Source organism: Apteryx rowi, unplaced genomic scaffold (genome assembly GCF_003343035.1).
Source record: "Apteryx rowi isolate R43461 unplaced genomic scaffold, aptRow1 scaffold_655, whole genome shotgun sequence".
NCBI classification, from domain to species: domain Eukaryota; kingdom Metazoa; phylum Chordata; class Aves; order Apterygiformes; family Apterygidae; genus Apteryx; species Apteryx rowi.
This window is the reverse complement of record NW_020450933.1, coordinates 77,263-98,757: the sequence shown is the minus strand read 5'-3', so window position 1 is coordinate 98,757 and position 21,495 is coordinate 77,263. Positions and strand designations below refer to the sequence as shown.

The following is a 21,495-nucleotide window of genomic DNA, read 5'->3' as shown; positions in this document are numbered from 1 at the left end:
CTCTCTTTCTCTCTCTCTCTCTCTTTCTCTCTTTCTTTCCCTGACCAAAGCAGGAGTCCAGTTATTTTAGGGCTCTTTCCTTCCTTCCTATAGTGTTGTCTTTAAGGTAGAACCAAGATCCAGAGGGCAGTGAAGCATGGCAATGAGCTTAACTTCTGTAGCATGGCTATAAATTCAGGGCTTCCATTTGCTCATTTTCTGCCTAACTTGGGTTTATTTTGACTGCTGTAAGCACGATTTTATTTTTGTTTCTAGTACCGGTTTGTGGTGCCAATGATGGGGGCCATCTCAGACCTGTGTGAATCACTCTCCAAACTATCTGGGGTTCCTGCAGAAAATGTAAGGTTAAACACAACATAGTAACTGTGATAAATGTATGTTATTTATGAAGCATTTTGGTTTGGCTTTTAGATGGGTGATAAGCAGAAAATAATGGAATAGTGACAAAACCATGAGTTTGAGTGCTGCTCTTTGTAAAATGAAAAGTTGCATGAAACAGTCTGCGTTCATTTTGACATTTCTATTGGAATAAGAAGGTTTAAGAGAAGGGGCAGAAAGTCAGCTCCCCTAACATTAAGTGTGATTTCTTAGTAATGAGAGATGCTCAAAGTCTGTTTTGGGCCCACCTCTTTGTGGGACATCCTTTAACAACAAAGGGATTGGGTGAGCCTTGGGGTGTTTTCAGGGTGACAGTGTAGCACTCCAGTTTTGGTCTCATTCAATTATAAGTGTGAGTGATCTGTGCCTGAAATCTTGGTCTGTTGCCACCCTGCTGCAGGAATCTGTGCTGTTTCCATCAGGCTGACTTGCAAGTGTTGGGAATTTCATCTGCACAGTACCTCTGTAAAATCAACCTGTTGTTTGCCTTGTTTTTTTGATCCATCTTAATGAATATAGCTGATCAGCTACTGGTTGCTGTTAAAGAGAACATCATTGCTCTGTTAGGTGTGCTGAAAATTCTGCAAGAGAAGGAATAAGAGTAAACTGTTTGAATTTAAAATTAGTTTGCCTAAGCTACCTAAACTCTTGCTATAATCTCTTTGCAAATATCATTTGCTGTTCTAGATGGTGGTGACAGAAGTGTATAATCATCGATTCCACAAAATCTTCCAAATGGATGAAGGTTTAAATCATATCATGCCAAAAGACGACATTTTTGTGTGAGTAAAGTGGGAGTATACCATGATGTGAAGAATGCTACAGAATGCTTGTTTTGGTTTCAGTGTATAAAGCTTGAATCTTTTTTTCCTCAAAATGTAAGCCTTCCTGTAGACCCATTCCAGTGCAGCTCTTGTTCTTGTGCCTTATGCCTCCAACTAGGCTCTAGTTTGGAAGTCCAGAGGTGCTTTACATATGTGTGTCCCATTAATAATGCAGCACCTCTCCTTGCAGCGGATCAGCATGTGCAATGTTTGGTAGATGTTTTCCTAACAAAAAGGAAGTCACAGCCCCTGGTGATATGAACTTGGGCTTTTTGTTCTGTATTCTCAAATATGCTTGCAGAAAGTTATTAACTGAAGGTTATAATCTGTATCTGGATTGCAGTTGCACTTCCACTGGCGTTAGACAAGCTCAGACCAACTTTTCTTTCTGCAAATAAGCCAAAAGCCTTGGAGCTGGTTATTAGCATAACATGAAGTCTAAGCTATTACACTCTGCCTCTCATAACATCCAACCTAGTTGGTATAGCACCGAGCTAACTGTGACTGTGATTTTTCTGTTAGACTTTTGAGTGGCGCTTCTGCTGTTTGCATCTAATGTAAAGGACTGAGTAGACCTGCCTCAGTGGTTCCTAGAGACTTTAAGTCAAGGATTTGGTTGTGCTTGATGTACAAGTTGACTTGGGTCATCTGCGAAATATGGAGGAAAACAAAAGTATTGTTCCTCTATTGCAACTGGAAAGCTGAAGTACTGCACAGAAAGTAACACTGACTTTGGGGATCAGCAATTGAACCTGGAACTTGGGAGGTCAAATCCAGACCTTCAGAAGTCCAGTCTTTCTCTTTTTCTGTGAGAATGTTCCAGTGTCAGTATGTTGTTTCTCCAGAATTGTGCCAATGTGAAGTCCTGCATGAGTATGCTCTGGTGCAGGGTGTACCTTTCACTCAAAAGGATGCCGTGTCACATTGCTTAGCACTTTTCTGTCATGCCAGCTGTCGTGACCTCATTGCTGAGATGTAGCATCTTGAGTTTTCTGAAAGTTCTTGTCGTATCAGTTGTTTTCTTCAATTACAAGTAAGGGTGTGGCCAGGTAGGGTGCTTTGGAAGGGTATTTGGCTTCTGTGAAGACCATTTTGTCAGAGTATTTTAAAGTCATTGTAAGCAAGTCTCTCTTCAAAGCTAGTAAAATGTAGAGAAGAAAGAAAGATGACCTTTCCTTAAACACAGCTTGCAAACATTGCACAGGCTCCCGGCTCCCCCTCTCACAGCAGGGGATTCTTCCTGTAACTTCTATGGACAGAGTAGTTACAACAAAAAACATTTTCCTGCATATAGATCCTTTCCATGGAAAACTCTTAACAGCTATGTCTGGAGTAGCTCTGTTCCTCGAGGGGAAAAAAAAGTATTAGCTGAGCTGTGGTTCCATGTATATATTTTTTGGTTGCAGTCACCACTTCCTTTTTTGTCCTTGCCCAACTGTAAATGAGGTGGTGATGTGAGTCAGATCACTGAACTGGTCTGGGTTAAAAATAACCCTACAAGAAAGATGAGCGGTAGCAGGAAGAAATCTCACTAATCTTATTTTTCCACGTAAGCCCCTCTAAGATGATTTGAGCACTGTGAGGGCAAGAGCAAGCAGCCAGGCCCTGGGGCTGGAGTCAGGGGGAAGTTGTGCATAGGAACTCCTTTAATGGTGATGCTGCCAAGAAAATGCTATGCAAAGTTTTATTTTCATATTCTAACCTGTAGCTAAAAAACAGCATTCTTATATTAAGAACAGAGTCTTGTCTCAAAAACATGACAGAGAAACACTTGTTCGTAAAGAGCAAAACTCTTTAAGGGCAGATGCATAATTACTTTTATCACAGACGATCTGGTTTTGAACCATTTAAGGAGTGGTATTAATAATGTGAGGGTTCTTAATAGATGAAAACAGAGTGGAATTTAAGGTCTTGTGTTTGCTGAGACTGGTGTGAAAGGAGAGATTGACAATACATCGGTTTTGTGTTGAGATCATTACAAGGGAAAAAAATGTGATCGGAGTGGGTCTTTAACTCATTTCTGAAGTGCGGTTGGAATAATTCTTTGGGTCTTTTTACCCTTTTGCTGTTTCTTGCTTGTAGAGTCTGAGCTGAGTGGGCTGTGAGAACATAGTGGTGCCAGCAGAAATTTTGAACCTCCTTTGAAAAATTAAAGGACTCAGTTGAAATTAAGAATAGCTATCTTAATTTGTTGTTCATTGCCTTCAGCATGTTCTTACTGTTGTCAGTTTGAAAATATGCAATCTTTTTAATGAATGCCCTATGTATTTCTGGTATCTTTTTCTGTGATAAGAAATAATGGCTTTCTTTAACTTTCCTTTGCAGTATGTGTTTTTAACTTTTCCTCATATTTAGGAAGCTCTGGAGCTTTGTGTGAATTAATTAACTCTTCATCAAGTTGAAACTGTCTTATACAAGCTTTTATAGCTTTCCAAATCTTAAACTTCAAGACTATAAGAATTATCCAAGTTGCTTTTTGGAGGGATAATTCTCTCTGTTTAGACTTGGTACATCAGTGCTAAAACATTCCTGCACGCCTAACAAAGTAATATCAATATTTTTATTCTGCTTGCTTCAAAAGTTGTTTCTTTTTGAATTGATTTGTAGCCATGAGGTGCATCTCTGCTTTCTCCTTCTTGCAGGAAGGGTATTTTTAATACCTGCTAGAGGTAGCAGGGACTCCCTCAGAGTCCCACCCCTGGTGGTAGCAGCTGTTACACTGGCCCTTGTACGTTTTAGTCACTGGGATTTCTCTCGAGTAGTCTGCTTGCTTTTCTAAATCAGAAGCAAATGCAGCTGTAACTTGCACCTTCCATAGCTACTCTCTCTCCAGGGCCTGGACTCAGGCACTGAAATGCACATTTATTTTGTGGGCCTCTTCTCCAAAACAGGGCAGTGGTGAGCAGCTCTGTCCTCTCCCCTTGTGTTCCTTGTTTAAGTTGTTCCTTCCAACCTGACTGGTTTAACTTTCATTCCTCAAATTTCCTGTTTATTATGTTTTAAGCATGAAAACACAGCTTGTGCTTATCTTACATGCTAGATGAGTAACCTAAAGTGTTCAGTCTTGCATCTGAGTTGTGTTGATATAACTCTGGAGCTGGAAAATAAACTGGATCAGGATATAGATCAGCATTAAAATAATCATTCTCTTGTTCAGTCTGGTCTACCCTGTTGCCCCACGCACGGTTGTACCGGTGTGACTGGGGGGATGGCTCAGAAACAGGAGCAGGGGCTGCTTGAAAGGCATTTCTGAAAAAAGTGCTCCTCAAGATGTGGCGTGAGCGTTATCTTTCTGGCAGAACTTATTAACAGCAATTGTAACATGTCAGATTGGGGCTTACTGCTGTTTGGAAGACCCTATGTGATGTGTTGCCAAAGAAAGTGGCAACCTTGTGATGCGCTTAGATCACCCATGTACTCCTGCTAACTTCAGGGGTTTATGATATCTCAGCAACTTAATTTATCTTGTAAGGTTGCATGCAAATAATCTTGCCACTTATTAAACAGGGGAATCAAAAATATTTCCAAATATCTGTCTTTCAGCCTCTTCTGCATTTAAAGAATGAACTTGCTTCCACTTGAAACTAAAAATCTGTTGTTGAAATCATGTTTAATCGAGAAATGCTTCATTTCCCTTTAGTCACTCAAGAAGATCCAGGTGCCTCCTGAAAAGTATTTTTTGTTCTTTGGGTTTAAATAAAGGCTCATCCTATGGAGAAGTGAGGGAAAAGGCTCAATTATTATCAATTAGCATAGCTCTGTGTGCCTATATGTATTCTACAACATTTAGCTTGAGAGAGATCTTCTCTTCCAGACTGATGTGGTTGAGTGGTGTATCCCTAGTTAAACTGTGGTGTATATCACTTTCTGTTTCTGAAAGAAAACTACATTTATATTAATAAAGGAACATAACTGCTGTCTATGATAAAGTATTCCTGTTTAATGGTTTACATCTACAGTAGTTTCACCTGAAATTCACAGTTTAAAACCCCCCACTGTTCCACAAATCATGCTAACCTATCAAATGTTTCGTATCATTATATTTGTGTTTGATATTGCCACAAAATAAACTTCTAAAAAGGACTTTCTAGAGTGTTCAGCTGAGCTGAGAAGATGGGAATTGATTCAAGGAAGAAACTTGCTGAAAGCTGTTCTTCTACCATGTTTTGAATATTTTTTTCCCCAAAATTTCTTTGGGTCATCTAATTGCTTCATGTAGTGAGACTAAAATGTATCAGTTTCTATATCTGCGTAATAAGAAAGACAGATTTGTAATATTACTTTTACCTGTGTTACAAATCAAACGGGAAATTTACACCCTTTTGGGATATTGTGCCCGTAGGGCAGCAAATTTCAGCAAGAGATATGTCAACTATTGGCTGGAAAACTGACCTGGAGAAAGATATCTGCTCTTCATGGTATCTTTTGCAGGGTGTGTTCTCAGGTACTGAGCGTTAACCTAGAAGTAGTTCTAGAAGTGTTTAAAGTTGATGCATGAAATACAACTTGTGATATGACTATTGAAGACCATTAGCTCGCTGTTTGTGTTAAATAAGAAATGTCTTACAATTTAAAATCCTGTATTTAAATTAACATGAGATGTTTAAAGATATTCATTGTCTAAATTACTCAGTAGGACTTTTCCCTAATTTGTGTTTTGCTGATCTCTGCAACTTCTAGTCCCTCTTGTATACTAACCACTGTTACTACTTTTCAGCAACGTCCAATGGCAGACCTCCTGGTTTTCAGATTGTAATGCCTATATCTCATTACTATGTTTTGAAGTAATTGGATTTAGATTGAAAGTGCTTGTTTTACTGGCTAGAAAACAAAGCACAAATCAGTGAGCAATTCAAAATGTATTTTAATCAGTATAACGTATTCAGAAATGGGTTTCTCGAGTGTATTTTCCCAAAACTTAGATTGAAAAATTGCAAGCAGTTTAACTGGTCCTCTTGATTTTTTTTTTGTCCCCTGCCTGAAGATTTACACTGCTGGGTCTTTGAATTTGGGTGTCTTCACAGATCCCTTTGTTCTTTCTTGAACTCTGCACAAGGAAAGCTGTGAGAGAAGCTGCAATAAAGAGCCACAGTTTTCATACCAGAGTTTAGATTGTCTTTTTGATTGTGTAATAGTTTCCTCATCCCAAAAGCACTCCTCCTTTCACTGGCAGAATCGAAACAAGGTTGTGTTAATAGTCGTCCCTGGCTATTGCTAGTGTGTGAGAAGGTAAAGAGCAAGTATGTAGCACCTGGGGGAGCTTCAAGGCCCTGAGGCTCTTGATTTCTTGGGTTGCTACTATCCGAGTGGGTATGTCTTGCTCCTTGCTCTCCTTCTCCCCTCCAAAGTGGATTCCCCGCAGAGTCCGGCAGATCTTCAAGTATGTGATTTTTGCTGGGTTTCATCTGTTCTCAGTGGGGTTGATTAAGAGCTGGAGCACAGCTGGGAGATGAACAGTGGGGCAGGCTCACCCGCTTTCTGAACTGGAGACTGATTTGATCAAATTGCCTTTTTACAAATACTTTTCTTGGCCTTGCAACTGAGGCTGTCGTCCACAAGTTGGGTGATTGTCTTCTGCAACTGAAATCAGTTGTTGAAATGCCTGTGAAGTTTCAGAGCCTTTTGATGACTTAACCTGGAAGCTTGTCTTTTATACCTCTCTCAGCCTTGCCTTAAGGTGGATCAGGACTGAAGAGTTTTAACATAAGTGATCAGTCTCTTACAGTCTTTATCCAGGTTTATTTTGTTGAAAGCAGTAGCCAGACCTGGGTCTGCATATGAGAAAAATATCCCTTTGGTTCAACAGACTTCTGTTTTAAAGTACTGTGCGATTCTCAACCAGCAACACTTGTCTCGATTGCAAATTCAAGGAGGAATCAAATACTGTAGGAGGTTTGTGCCCCTCCAGGGGCATGGTAAAAAAAGGACAATGCAACAACTGGAGTTTGTTGTGTTACTTTCGACACCAGTGTCTGTCAAACCTCATGTTTGGATTTAGGCCCCAGCATTAGCTGGTTGCTGAGCAGAATCTTATTTTCTGCAAAATGCTTTATTCCTTAGTGTTACTAAACAGGAAATCACACAACACGGAGCAGTCAGAGCAACATAGCTAGAATGTACTTTATTGTTTTGCTTATAGCTGTTTGACAATGGACAGGCTCTGCAGGCATAGATGCTTTAGTCTAGATTGTGCTGTTGAGACAATGAATGCTTGTTGTTTGTGAAAAGTGCAGCATAGGGGAAGTTTAAAATATTGTGCTTATATATATATATATATATTTTTAAGTGATTTCAGTGGCTTGAAAAGCTGTATTTTTCTGTTTTCAATGTAGAGATATCAGGAAATTTATGCTAGCCTTCTTTTCAGAGCATCTGGAACAGAGACATATGTTGCAAATTATCCTAATAAAGTGGTGGTAGATCCTGACTCTTTGGATGAGAAGGGCAAAATCCCCTTGGACTTGATTTGGAATTTAAGCTAAATGGACAGTAATAAACAAATTTTTGCACTGGATCGTAAGATATGTTTTTGCTTCAACAAATCTCTTTCTGGCTTACTGATTCTTATGCTATTACTTAATGTGCTCTCTGCTGGTAAAGCCTCTAAAAGAGGACAAAAATGTGAATGTTTATTGGGCTTCTTGGTTTTTAAGTGATTTAATTCTCATATGCATCCCAAAATGAACCTAACTGATTTTGCACAACAGAACAAAAATATGCACTTTTTTTTTTCCCAGGTCACCTGTAATGGGAGGAGAATTTGGGACTGCAGTTTTCCAAGCCCTTTCTTTCATAGGGCTTTCCTCTCATCTCTTTTCCCTCATGATAGGCTTGGAAATATAGTGTAGTACTGATGCAAGATTTGTTAATAATTAACATCAGGGAAGAGGCAGTAAAATACTGAAATAAAGGGCTCTGATATAAGACTTGCAGTAAGGTTGCTGGCATGACATATAGGGGCAGTGCAGCCAAGGAGCAATGGGAATAGCCCACTTCTCACAGCATTGTAAATTTTTCTCTAGAGGCATGTTGTTCCTGTGAAAGGACAGGAAAATCTGTGGCATATGATCAGAAAGTCACTTACATAAAGGTGGTCTGCAAATCAATTTGACAAAATGACTTCAGTGTTTGTGCTGAATGCTCTCATTCTCCAGGCTAAGCAGAGACCGGCATTCAGCACATAACCAAAAGCTTACTATTTCTTTTCCTTAGGTTCCATGAAGTCCAGCCCCACTAGGACCTCCGGCTCCTGCTCCAATGCAACACTCCAGCATGCACCATGCTGGTGATATCACATCACCCAGGGATCCTGCTGGAGCTTGGAGCCGGCCTACAAGGGGTCAGGTAAGTAACATTTGCAAAAACAAACTCTGCTGCCCAGTACTGCAAGGGTATCTTTTTTTTTTTTATTATTTCTTCTTAGTTCTTAAGGCCTAAGAAGAAAAATGACTTGATTATATACCGATACCCCTGTTTTCTTAGCCTGGCTAATGGGGGCATGTTATATTACACGTGTTGCTCACATTGATGAAAATTTGACAAATTGATTTGCAGGTCACCTTTAACTTATAAAGATGTGTACGTTTGAATAAAATATTTAGTTTGCCATATGAACCAAGTTTTCTACCTTCTTTTACAACATGCTGTGCTTTGTGGTTAGAAGAGTTTATGGTCTTGAAAACCATGACTGCCTGCAGAAATAGCAGTTTTGGTAACGTGAGTGAGGCTGCAAGAATTACTGCGCTGTGTCGGATAGGTCAGCAAACCAGCTAGTCCAGTAGTTTTGTATGAAATGTTTGAGATGTGTGACATCCTGTAGTAGGCTGATCTGGGAAACTTGTCCTCACTTCTCCGAATTGGGATTTACTTTTTTGAAATGAGGGTTTGTATCCCTTCCAAAATGAATTTGTCCTTCTTAACCTTCAGAAAAAGACTTGCATGTTGAAATCCCTTTCCCTTTTTAATTTTCCTCCTTTCTAGGATTCTCACAAAATCCTGTGACAGATTTCTACAGGGCAAACTGCCCATTGTATGAAGAAAGTACTTTCTGTTACATTTTCAGTTTCCTATCTCCTAGTTTACTTGACTGTGTGTTTATTCTGGTAGTATGACAGTAAGGAGTATGGCCATTTCCTTGAAGAAATCCAACTGCACAGCACTCTCGCCCAGTTTTTTCCAGGCCTCCGTTCATTCTTTTTGCAAACTTTTGAATCTACTATAATTTGATAGTTGCATTTCTGAGTTAGTGTGTAGTAGCGATCTTGTTCAAATGCATCTGTGTTGCTAGCTTCCACAATAGTTTTTTTCCCCCCCACTGTTTTCTGTTGTATTACAAAATATACTTGTTTTCTTGAGTGTTGCTGCATACTGACCTGTAACCTACATAGTCTTTCCCAGCTTGATTTTCTATTTATATCCCAGCACTTTGGAGGGAATATTTGAATAACATACAGTGCATGTATTAGCTTGGCACTTAGCTCAGAGTATTTTCTGCTTTCAGTATCCTTTCACCTAGCACTACATTGTCTTTCTGTGGTTCTTCTAGGAAGCTTAATTAACTTTTCCCTTGCAAATTTAACTACTTCATTGCTCACTGCCTCCTTTCTGAATAATAAGACAGACCTGAAGCCTTCATGGTGCTGTTTTGTCAGGATGAAGACTAGTCAAGTTATACCCTGTTTAATATTGCTTAGCGATTTTCAGGCTTTTAAAAGTTGACATGAGTTATAAGGGCAACTGGCCAACGTCTGACAGTGTGGTAGCAGATGAGCTAATGACTATAAGCAACATGGTTTCAAAAGTCAGTCTGATGTAGCATCATCTTTATTTTCTGTTATATTAATTAAGTTATAAGGTACAGAAGTACAGTTTATTGTCCAGTATTTCCTAGTATTAGTTCTACAGTCTTCCTTAAACTATAGATACAATATTTTATCTTAGAATTTTTTTAGAAGGGCATGTTGCTGAAGAGATTCAGAAAGTGGCAAATACTGATCAAGTGTCTGCTTTTATCACTGCTATGTAAAAGCTCTTCTGAGGAGCCCAGTCTCTAGCTGAGTGGGTAGAGGTGCATTTAAGTAGTCTTGTTTATGTTCCATTGAGAAGCTTTGGAGGTGCTTTTTTGCAGAATGTTGTTGGGTTACAGCATGCTGGTGTATCAAGGTTATTTGTGATGGATGACACTTGCATAAGGGTAATACTTTTTCTATCCCATCTGCTCCGTCACACAGAGAAGGTCTTTATCTGGGACCTGCGTGAGAGCAGAGTATAAATGGGGGCTGCTTTAGCCCAGGTGGCGTAAGAGGCAGTCACGAGCATGTGGAGGAATGTGTGCATCTTGGGCATGTCACGTACGGTTTGGTTTTGCAGAAGCCAAGTCTAAGGGTCTCACAGGACCTGGAGTTAATCGTAGATGATATTCTGTGACTCAATGTGGTCTTTTATTTGAATTGTACTAAGTAAAATAATTCAACTTCTTGTGGTGCTGTTTCTCAGGAACCTTTAGAAGTTGCAAACTGAATCCAGTGCTGTTGTCTAGGTTTATAGCATTGGTAGGACAGGAAACCTCAGCAGCAGTTTGTATTGGGCTCTTGTATTCCGACTCTGACCTCTAAAGGTCTCATTGGGTTGGGGTGAGACTTTCTGGAAGGATATTTTGCTTCATGTACTCTACTGACATGGCTGGACTCAATGCAAGCCTCAGGCTGGGATTCTTTTTTTGTTCAGGTAGTATGGAATGGAACCACAACTCTTAAATTTGTTCCCCTCACGACTCTACAAGGGCATGCTGAAGACAGGAACAAAAAGTCTGCCTTCTGACTCTTGAGAGGGGAAGTGGCTTGAGTGATGAAAGAGCTGTTGAGAGTTGGTATATTCAGAGATGTGATTGTGATCTTGGTAGTTATGTATAAGGACATCTTACTTGCATGAAAACTTACTAAACTTTTTGGTTTTAAGATAAGTCTGGGGCAGGTGACTTGCCAAATGATTGTTTAAAGGGCAGTGTGACTTGGCATCCCTGAAAGCAAGTTCTTTTGTAATGAATAGTCCTAAGTACATATTGCGAGTGAACAAGGCAATAGCGTTGGACCTGATGGTTTCCTTTGGCTCTCATACCTGCAAATATCTGATATGGTGTTTCACCCAGTAGCACAAGCTGTGCCTTAGGCTTCTGGTTTATTTTGACCATCCATCTGACTGCTCTCCAGAGTTGATTGTTTTCTTCCAGAATGTTTCTTGTGTGTTACTGTCCTTGGATTTTCTGTGAAACAATGTTTCCGAACTGTTGGTTTTCTGAAGAGTTGGTTGATCAGTGATATGAGCCCTGGCCATAGACTGTACAAGAGGCTGGGGGAATGTAAGACATGAGGAATTGACAGGGTTTCTTTTTCCAGAAGGAACAATCATTGGGGAATTTAAAAGTGCATTAGGTATTTTTACTGACATCTTGTTCTGGTTGAAGCGATGGCTAGTTGTCAGGGTAATGTTTTATGAGAGGTGAATGACAATATGAATGCGAATTAGGAGGTAAAGGCAGAGGGCAGGTGACAGTCCAAAGCAGGCATGTATCCTGTGCCATTGTGAGAAGTGTTTGAAGCTCCTGTGTTTGTAGCATGAAGAAAGTGTAAAATCCTTTTTGCCCTTCTTGGGGGAACCTGTTGGGTGAGTTTTGTTGGACCAAGTTAATGTTGCTTCTGCCTCCTTTGCTTTGGTAATGGAAGTAACCATTCCTCTGTCTTTAAAACAGATACGAAGTTTGCAAGCCAAGTGAGGATGGCTCAGAATATGTTACTCTCTCCATTTACTTTCGGGAAAAGACAGTGAGGCAATCCAGCAATACTTCAGGAACCGTACTCTTTGGTCAGCCACTATTAATATCTGTACTGAAACACAAGCTCACTCTGGATTACTTGTACAGTGTGGTTTTGGAGCAGATCAGGTAAGTCATGTCTGTAACTGAATCTTGTGCAAAGTTCTGGTGTTCACTCATCCAATTACACTGTAATAGGATCATCACATCCTTTTTAACGGGAAGAATTTTCTTTGATTTTATGTGTGAAGTATCACCCAGATTTTGTATTACAATAATGACTAGAGGCACCATGGATATTTCAAGGCCTTGGGTTGCTGGGCTCTGTAAAAGCAGGCTGTAAGATACTGCTGGTGAGGGCGGTCACAGGGGAAGCTACCTATTTGATGTTGCAAAACAGATCAAGAACAGAACTTGGACTGTGTTTTCTGGGCTCTCAGACTAAGATTCAATCCAATGGGGCCACCACAACTTGATATTTTTGCAGTTCCGTCTGCCGCCAGTAAAACTGGGTACAAGCAGTGAAACAACATCGGCTTACTGAATTGTCCTTGTCCACTGATTCATTTTGAGAGATCTTGGCCTGTAAATGGTGCTATACAAAATAGTTCTGATTTGTCGTGGGGATTTAGTGAGGACTATTATCACTGATAGTGGAGAAGATGCAGTTTTTCTGATGTAAAGCAGCAGTATGTATGTGTGATAAAAGTGTTCCCCCTGTTTAGCCGCTATGTGAAACTCCCTTTGGCAGAAGAATACTCTACACCTTGCCCAGACAAAGGAACCTGCAATGGCTCCAGTGGTGTGGCTGAAGGTAAAGTCCTTTCAAAAACGTTTGGAAGCATCAGGCTTTTATTAGTCTTGAATTTGCACTATGTGTAATGGGTTTAAGCTACAGTGGATTCTTATATTTCTGCACAATCATTAAACCACGCTATTGCATAGGACTTCTAAGTCACCATACCACAAAGAATTCTTTAAGACCATTTTCCTTTCAAGAGATATCAGAGACATGAGTAAATAGTTAGACAACAAGGTGTTGTGCATTAATCTTGACCACTGTTAATAAATCCTTGGTTCTCTGTCAGGTGTTCAGGTGCCTCCATCTAGAGGAGACTCCTTTTTTAGTATGCCCTTTGGTAAAGCTGGCCTGTTAGGTCATGAGACAATTTCTGGAGAAATGACTGCAAAATACCGTTTCCACTTCATGAACCTAGGGTCACAGGGTCTCATGGATAGGTGGATGCTTATAAGGAAGCTTTTTTGGTGATGGCACTGCATATTTCCATTTCCCCTTTGAAGGGATTCACTTGTGCTGCTGCGAGAGTAACAATTGAAGCAAGTTAAATGGAAAATCTAAAATGGGGGAAAATCTGCCTTTTGTTTTTCTCTCCAAAGTATGGAAATAACTTCACTGAGGACTTGCATATTCCTCTCTTCTGTAAAGACAGCCAGCTGCAACCTTGCTGGTTCTCTTTTGGGATGTTGCTAGGGTGTGCTTTCAGTATGTGTGATCACTAACTTACTGTGAACTGAGCATTCTTCATCATTCCTGATACTTGCCCAAATAGGATATAAAACCCAGGACCTTATCTGGCATCTGCTAAAGGATAGAATATAGCTTCAGATGCAGCTGATCAGCAAGCATGGATTTCTTTTGTTGTTGTTGTTGTTGTTGTTGTTGTTGTAGTTGTTGTTTTTTGCATGTTTTTCATTTCATTTCTTTGTGCAAGTAGCCCATGCCTGTTGTAATAGGCTTGTGCAAACATTTGTCAACATGAGGCTGTCAGTCTTAACTTTCACTGAAGCTCTTAATATTGTGCTTGTCTTAAATTTTGCTAGGTGAAATTGAAGAGATGGAACATCAGGATGGGGGACAGGAAGGCAAGGAAAAGCTGGCAGAAATTGATCCCTGCCACGCTGACGGTTGTATGCAGATTGAGTCAACAAGAGATCTGCAGCCTCGCAAGAAGCAGCTTTTCACTTTTAGCCATGTGAATTCCTATGGGACCTCTGAGATAAACGTGATTGTAGAAGGGAAAATACTAAAACTGAATGGTAATTATTACTCTGTTATCTTTTTTCTTCCTCCTCCTTACAACTTTACAACAAATATTTCATTGTTCTTTCTTGTAGCTTTTTCTACACTTGCTATTGACTGGGATTCTGATATGCGGAGGCTGCTTTTTGATGAACAGGAGTCACAGGTTAGTAGTATGCTTTTTTCATAAATATTCTGTAAACTTGCATGGTACTTACTGGGTGGGGTCATGCCTGAGGTGGAAAGACCAGAAAGGCCAGTTTGTAATACAAGAAAGGAAAGGCTGGAAGCTTGAGATGATTGTGGATGGGGAAAGGGCCAGACATGGCCAGCATGGTGAAGGTGAGTGTGTTCATTTTCATGATGTTAAGCATTAAAGTCTGCATGGAATTGAATAAATCATGCATCTCTTTCACTAGGCATTTGAAAAGCATGGAAGTATGTTACAACCACAGAAGAAGAAGGCTGTAGTAGCCCTCAGAGACTGTATTGAGCTCTTTACTACTATGGAAACACTTGGTGAACATGATCCTTGGTAAGATTCTCTTCGTGCCTCTCACTTTCCATTAAAAAGCCATAGCTATTTGAGTTCACATTAGTTGTTGGGATATTCTGATAGTTTCCCAGCTTTGTCTTCGTCTATGGGAAATCTATTAGTTCTGTTAAGTCGCTGACTCTATAAATACCTTTTATTAACCCATGTCTGTAATTAGCTTCCCGCCTTTATTGAAAAAGGTGGCAGTGGGCATGTAGCTTCCTGAGATCAGGCTATTTTTAACGTCCCCAGTGTACCTGTCTCTTCCAGGGAGTGTGAGAGAAAATAGTTGTGGTAGCAAAGAGTGAAAGCATATGGCTACCTTCAGGTTTAACTCTGCTTTACCTTGACCTTGTGCCAGACCCAAGCCACTCCTAATTCTCTCAAAACTTTCTAGTCCAGTGGGGTTGTAGCCAAGTGGCTGTAGAGAGTGTATGACAGACTTAAAATAACCAAAACATCATTACTGTGTGTGCAGAATATTTTTGGAAGTTGAGTTTGTTAGCTGTATTATGAAATTAACTTCTGGTTGCATTACGTGATTGTTTATTATTAATTTCCAGTTACATGTTGTAGATGTATATGCAACATTTACCTGTTTTTTCAGCTGAGGAAACAGTAAAGGAATATTGGGATCTTTAAACCTTTTTCTATGAAAAAAATAATTTTTGAACAGTGTTCAGTTAATGCACTTGTACTAGGACATTTTTACTACAAAGTGAATGCAGGTTGCTGTTTGGAAAGCTCTGAGAAAATTTCTTCTCCTCCATATCACCCAAGCCTAAAATGCCTTCTCTATAGCAGGGGCTTTACTGCATTATCAATGCATCCTTTAAAAGAAGGGTGAAAGTTTTTCTTTTAACATAGTCATTCATTTCCTTGTTTGTACTCCTTCCTCAGGTACTGCCCTAACTGTAAGAAACATCAACAAGCCACAAAGAAGTTTGATTTGTGGTCTTTGCCCAAGATTCTGGTTGTGCATTTAAAACGCTTCTCATACAGCAGATACTGGAGGGATAAACTTGACACTGTTGTTGAATTCCCCATCAGGTAGGACTCTTCTCTCAAGCTAGTCACGAGGAGTTGTTCAAGAGAAACCTACTTCTGATTTTACTCTTGTGCATGTTTGTCATTAAGTCTGTAATTGGAACAGCCCTATCTACTGGGTTTGAACTGCAAGACAACAGGCACAAGTGAAACTCAGGTAATCGTCTCCAGGCACAAGGCATGTCAGCAGTTTATCTGCTGCTGTGATCCCAGTTGCTCTGCTCCTGAGAAGTGAGGTGGGCCAGGATGATATGTTACATGGTAGACATGCTCCTAGGGAAATAGGAATGTTAATTGCTCTGGGTTAATTTTTTTGGTTGGGTTAATCTTAACATGAATCAGTTCTACACATCTTAAAGAATTCCAGTTACTGGCAGATACTTTTTCTTTGGAAAACAGGCTAAAACATGGGTTTCCTGCTGAACCAGACATCTGCAGAGAATTTAGCACATTTTTGGGGCAGAGCTGCATTGTAGTGTTGAGGACTGCACATACATAACATGAAAGCCTACCTCATTCCCTCTGCCTTTCACTTGTCAGCACCCTATTGCAGGATGAAGCTTGCTCCTTATTCCTCCAGTCTTTCACTTTTCATGCTTGCCCAGCAACATATTCAGAGCTTCCTTTTATTCAGCACCTCCCTTTAAATCTCTTGACAGCACTTGGTGTGTTTACCAGGACCTGCCCTGTGTGGGAGGTGCAATATTTCTGGTCTCTACATTGATAATATCTAGCTGTTGAGTAGCTGAGCTCAACACTTCTCTATTCCCAGTGCTGGCTGGCTGCAGAGCTTCACTGATGTCAGGCATTACTCTTCAGTATGTGCAGATTACTGGTGTGCTGATACCTTTGGGTTTCCTTTCAGGGGTTTAAACATGTCCGAGTTTGTCTGTGACCCGAGAGCAGGCTCATATGTGTATGACCTCATTGCAGTTTCCAATCATTATGGAGCCATGGGAGTAGGCCACTGTGAGTAACTGCTTTTCCGTCCTTTGTATGCAAGGAAATATAGGCAGAAGGGTCAGGGGAGGGCTTTGCACGTTGGAGGCTGCTGTGGCTCCTCTCCCTTGTTAAGAGTTTATAGGAGATGGATAAAGCTGCTAAACTGGAACAAATTTGAACATGGAATATGTGGAGTAAATCTGATGATTGAGCTTGCAGCTGCTCTCACCAAGAATCTCTAATCCAAAACTTACCTGTCTTCTGTATGTAGATGGTACTAGAAGGTAACTTTCATCCCATTAGGATTTACAGAGCAACTAGACAGTTTGCAATTTTGCAGCTGTCTCAGGCCTGACTGCAGTATCTGTGGGACCTTGGTTAATAGTCCTTAGAGGGTGTGGTTGTGTTCCCCAGTTTGCGCAGAGCCTTGACTTCAACACTGAATATCCAACCATGGAAGGGAGCTTCTTACTGGAGGATGCTGGGGGTGGGGGAATCTTCAGGGTACTCCAGGGTAAGAAATTGAGGCTTGGAGTTGGTTAGAGTCTAGCTGCTCATCCAGTGTGTGTGTGCATAGTATTACAAGCCTCAGCAGTGATTGCCTGCTGGCCAAGCAGGAGCTTATCATGTGCTCTCAGTGGTTGGTCGGACAAGTTTTGACAAACAGCAGAGCCATGCATAGGCCAGAGAAACAGAGCAGAGGGCCTACCTTGTCAGGAAGCTGGGTAGTAGCACTTGGGTCCGGCGCGTTTCTGCATCTGCTGTCCTGGCTTCTGTTTGCTGCAACTGAAATTTACAGCAGAATTTATTTTTCGTTTTCCTTTGTTCCAGACTCTCTTTAAAATAAGTTACAAATGAATTTGGGGTACTTGGGACCTCGTGGTTGCACTTGTGGTATAAGTTTGCAATAAATTGTCCACATCCTTTACACTGTGATAAGTGCTCACATAAGGAGCAGGTACAGGGGCAATGTTATGCCATTAGATGTGAGAAAAACTTCATGTTATATATGACAAGTACATGTTTTGTCATTGTTTTTGTTGTAGCATAGAAGAAAAGCATCTGTAAATAGAGTTCTTTGGGCAGATTCATGCTATAGGTGACCCTTAGAACCACTCAGAAGCATTTTACTGTGAGAGGATGGTGAAAACCCGTTTGACAACATGTGCTTAACTAGTAGGCTATGTCACTGTAAGACAGCATTAATCGAAGGAGGATATGTTTTAGGATTCATAGAGTCATAAAAATCTCTAATTCAACTTTCCTCTTGAATCAAGACTCTTGCGAACATTAGATCAGGTCAATCCTCAATGGAAAACTGTTCTTCCATGTGAAAAATGGGAAAATACAGAATCTTAATCTAACTGTGTTTTTGGGAAACATCTGGCTCAAGGGGGTGAACCAAACACTGTTTTTCCCCCCTCTACTCTAAGTTTCTTTGTCCTATTTCTCAACCATCTGGTGTAAGTCTATGTGGCTCTAGACTAGCTAGACCAGCAAGCATTCTAAAAGATATGTTTGTTAGTGAGCTAGATTCTGGGCCAGTTGACAAAGCTAGCTTTTGGCCCTGCGTGCACACTCAGTTTGATGGTCTTGAGTGTCACTGTTGCAGTGCAGCTGCAATCTACCAGTTTTCCTGTGAGTACTGATCTACAGTTTGTTTTCCTGACAGACACTGCCTACGCAAAGAACAAAGTGAATGACAAGTGGTACTACTTTGATGACAGCAGTGTATCGGTGGCTTCGGAAGACCAAATAGTGGTGAGTACTTGGCCTGAAGCTACTCTGAGTTCGTGCTGTAAGCATGGTTCCCTGCAGTGGGTGTTGTATTTCCAGCCAAGCTGAGTGGATATTTTTCAGTTTTTTTCAGACTTTTTTTCTTTGTTTGGTAGACAAAAGCTGCATATGTGCTGTTTTATCAGCGTCGAAACAATGAGGAACATGCCGCCCCATCTCCTCCACCAGAAGAGTGCGATGGCATGGATACCAACTAAGCCTCACCTCCAGCGCTCGGTCGCCGTGTTAGCATTCGCTCTTCTAAAGCCATGATTGAGGCATCTGAAAATTTCTCTTCTTCCTTCTGTAGGAGTCAAGCAAAAAATTAGCACTGAAAGATTCAGTGCTCAGGGTTGCAGAATAGCACCGGAGAGCCGGGAATTAGGTGTTGACACCTGGGTGTTTAAAGGCCAAAAATAATATATATTGGAGCTTCAATAAAGTTCTTTTTAAAATCTGGCTGAGCTGTGTGGCTAAAGGTAGGGATCAGGGCTGAGCTGGGCTGGGGCTGTGGGATGTGGGCTGGGCTGAGGGGTGTAGCAGGGTTTGGGAAAAGTGCACAGCCTGAGCTGGAGATCATAGATGAGTGTTGTGAGGCCCATGGAGTACAAGGGTTATGATTCTGTGAATCTACCTGAGATTCTCTCAATGCTCTGGTGCTGCTGTTGGGCTCTGCTTGTTTCAGGGAGGCTTGCTGCACCCTTTTGGAAGCTCTCATTTCAAATCTTGATACACGTGGCCTGTCTGTTGCCATCTCTGCCATTGTATGTTGCTTTTCTTGCTAAGCAGCAGAGGTTTCTCTCATTCTTGTGTCCTTTCATCTGCTGATGCACTTGAGACTCTTCTGGGCAGCTTTGACTTAGCCTTTTTCATATGGACACTGAACTCTGCAAAGTAGGAAGCTTCACTGGAAACAAATCATACCACCTGCATGGCTGATGTATGCATTGGCTGATCTGCATGGCGACTGCAGGATATGTCCATTTTGGCTTTGGTTCCATCCTTCATAGGAGAAAATATAAAATGTAAATGTAAAATGTAAAATTGGCCACTTCTTGTCCTCTCCATCCATTTCCTGTATCCCTCATGCCAGCTTCCAGGCAACTCCATAAGCACTTCCCTGCCTCTTCTATGTCTCTGATGGCAGTGGAAGAAGTTTTGGTTTTGTTCATTTTTTTGGAGCTCTTACTCCAGCAAAGCTTGGGACTGTGTTTCCAGAGTTATGGATGACAACCCAGTGCAGTGGGTTGTGTGAGTTTTCAGCCTTGGCTTTTCTCCTGCAATCTTTTTTTGTACTGCCCTTTTAGCCTTTCTCTTCCTCCCTTGAGCACTGCCCTGTTAGGTCCCCGACCCATCTTCTGCAAGGCTGCAGGTGTAAAGGTCCTGTCTGAGGTCTCCCTTTGCAGTAGTTATTTAATAATTTTGCTCCATCCTTCCAGTGCAACTGCTCTTCCTCTGTTCCCCATTACCTGAGCTGACTGTGGTATTTGTAGGGCTCTAGTCCAACATGAATCTTGAATCAGGGCTTTTGCAAACACTAGATCAGGTCAGTCTTCAACAGAAAACTGGTCTGTCATGTGAAAAATGGGAAAATTCAGAGTCTTAACCTAACTGTGTTTAGGAAATAGCTGGCTCAAGGGGTGGATCAAACACTAAGATGTTTTTTTCCTGCTTGGAGCAAGTGCACTAGCAGAAAAAAAGGCTAGGGAAGACCCTGCCCCCCCCCTTTTTTTCCTTGAGATCTGTGCTTACAGCCACTCCATGTCCTGCCTGTGCACAACTCCTACAGCTTCATTGCTGACCATAACTTTCTCTTCTGACCATTAGCATAACAGCAGCCATCCATTTAACTTTGAACCTGCCTGCTCAGCTCCAGTTCTGCTGCCCTGTGACAGGCCTCATGGGGAAGTTGTGTTTGTCCCCTGTCCCTTTGCTGTGCTGCTGTCTTGCAAAAGCACAGCCAGCTACTTACTCCCTTGACCCTCTCTAAGCAATGGGAAGGGAAGAAAGCACCATATGGCTCCTTGCCTTTGTACTGAAAGGTCTTGATCTAGAGGAGGAGGAAGGGCTGTCCCTAGTTGGCATGTTATGTTGTGCTGCTCTTCTGCAGAATTTTTGTTTTAAAGCATGGAGATTTAAATTTTGAGCTCAGAATTGCTGATGCTTCTGCTGTTTTGATTTTTGGTTTGTTTGGGGTTTTTACAACTCTTAAATGAATACTTTATTTTTCTTCTTTCCTCTTCACTGAGAGGGGAGCATCTAAAAAGCTATTTTTAAGCTGTAGTACTGCACTGAATATTCTGTTCTCTCTTTTTTTGTTGTTTTTTTGTTAGTTTTACCCTGAAAGAAAATTATCTCGGCATTCCAAAGTGGGGGAGAAAGGAAAGGGAGGGGAGTACAAGATCTTTTAAAGGAAAGATCAGTTTAAAACAGCCTTCTTTCTCCTCTCTTACCCATACGGTCATAGACTATGGTCCTTTCTTCTTTGTGGTCTGACTGAGAAATCTGTCAATGGGGCAAAATATCTGATGCTCAGATGCTGTATAACTCTGTAGAAAAAGTGGCACAGCTCTTACTTTCTCTGCCTGTGAACTGACAGGCTTCGGCTGGTGTGTATGTTCTGTAATGTCAGACCTGTTTTATAGACTAGCACTTTGTAAGTGGCTGGCTCTATTGTACAAAGAGGAAAATTAAAGAGTGGTTTGCACTGAAACTGGTTCTGTTCTATTTTTTACCTTTCATTCTGTGACCTGAAACACAGCCAGTTGTCTGTTGTTGGGGCACTGTTGAGTCGTGGGGATGCCTGGTGCAGTAGGAGCTCTTTTGGCTAGCAGAGGGCAAGTGCAGTGTGATTGCAGAGTCCCCTGCCACTCTGCCAGCAGGAACTGAGAAGAAATGAGTCATTGCCTGGGGCTGCTGTATAAATCTGACAGGTTATGCTCTCTCAAGGGTTGCTTTCACCCCCCTGCAGCACTGAGCTGCTGATCTCTGGTGCTGTAGCAAAGCTTATCCTTGCCCTTCTGCAACACCGGGCAGCCTCTGCTGTGGCTTCCCCATTGTTCCAGCTCCTCCAGATCTTGGGTGATCCTGGCTTTCCTTCTGACCATCTTCTATGGTGATATTGGGACTGCTCTCCTTGTGG

At 41.2% G+C, this 21,495-nt stretch overlaps 1 protein-coding gene across 7 annotated transcripts in view; it reads left to right on the top strand.

Annotated features, from left to right (window-relative positions):
• Window positions 1-18,812, top strand: part of USP4 (ubiquitin specific peptidase 4) — a 50,415-nt gene extending 31,603 nt beyond the window's left edge. For 4 of the 7 annotated variants that reach the window (XM_026084918.1, XM_026084917.1, XM_026084919.1 and 1 more), the window contains 11 exons: window positions 256-339; window positions 1,066-1,160; window positions 11,950-12,141; window positions 12,738-12,826; window positions 13,855-14,070; window positions 14,149-14,219; window positions 14,473-14,588; window positions 15,489-15,638; window positions 16,501-16,604; window positions 18,250-18,338; window positions 18,470-18,812. In XM_026084918.1, the coding sequence (XP_025940703.1) occupies window positions 256-339; window positions 1,066-1,160; window positions 11,950-12,141; window positions 12,738-12,826; window positions 13,855-14,070; window positions 14,149-14,219; window positions 14,473-14,588; window positions 15,489-15,638; window positions 16,501-16,604; window positions 18,250-18,338; window positions 18,470-18,571 (1,308 nt within the window). In that variant the 3' untranslated portion in view covers window positions 18,572-18,812. Of the gene's footprint in view, window positions 1-255; window positions 340-1,065; window positions 1,161-8,414; window positions 8,537-11,949; window positions 12,142-12,737; window positions 12,827-13,854; window positions 14,071-14,148; window positions 14,220-14,472; window positions 14,589-15,488; window positions 15,639-16,500; window positions 16,605-18,249; window positions 18,339-18,469 lie in introns of those variants that run through there. The other 3 variants (XM_026084920.1, XM_026084923.1, XM_026084924.1) reach the window with 3 other exon arrangements.
• Window positions 18,813-21,495: the final 2,683 nt, after the last annotated feature.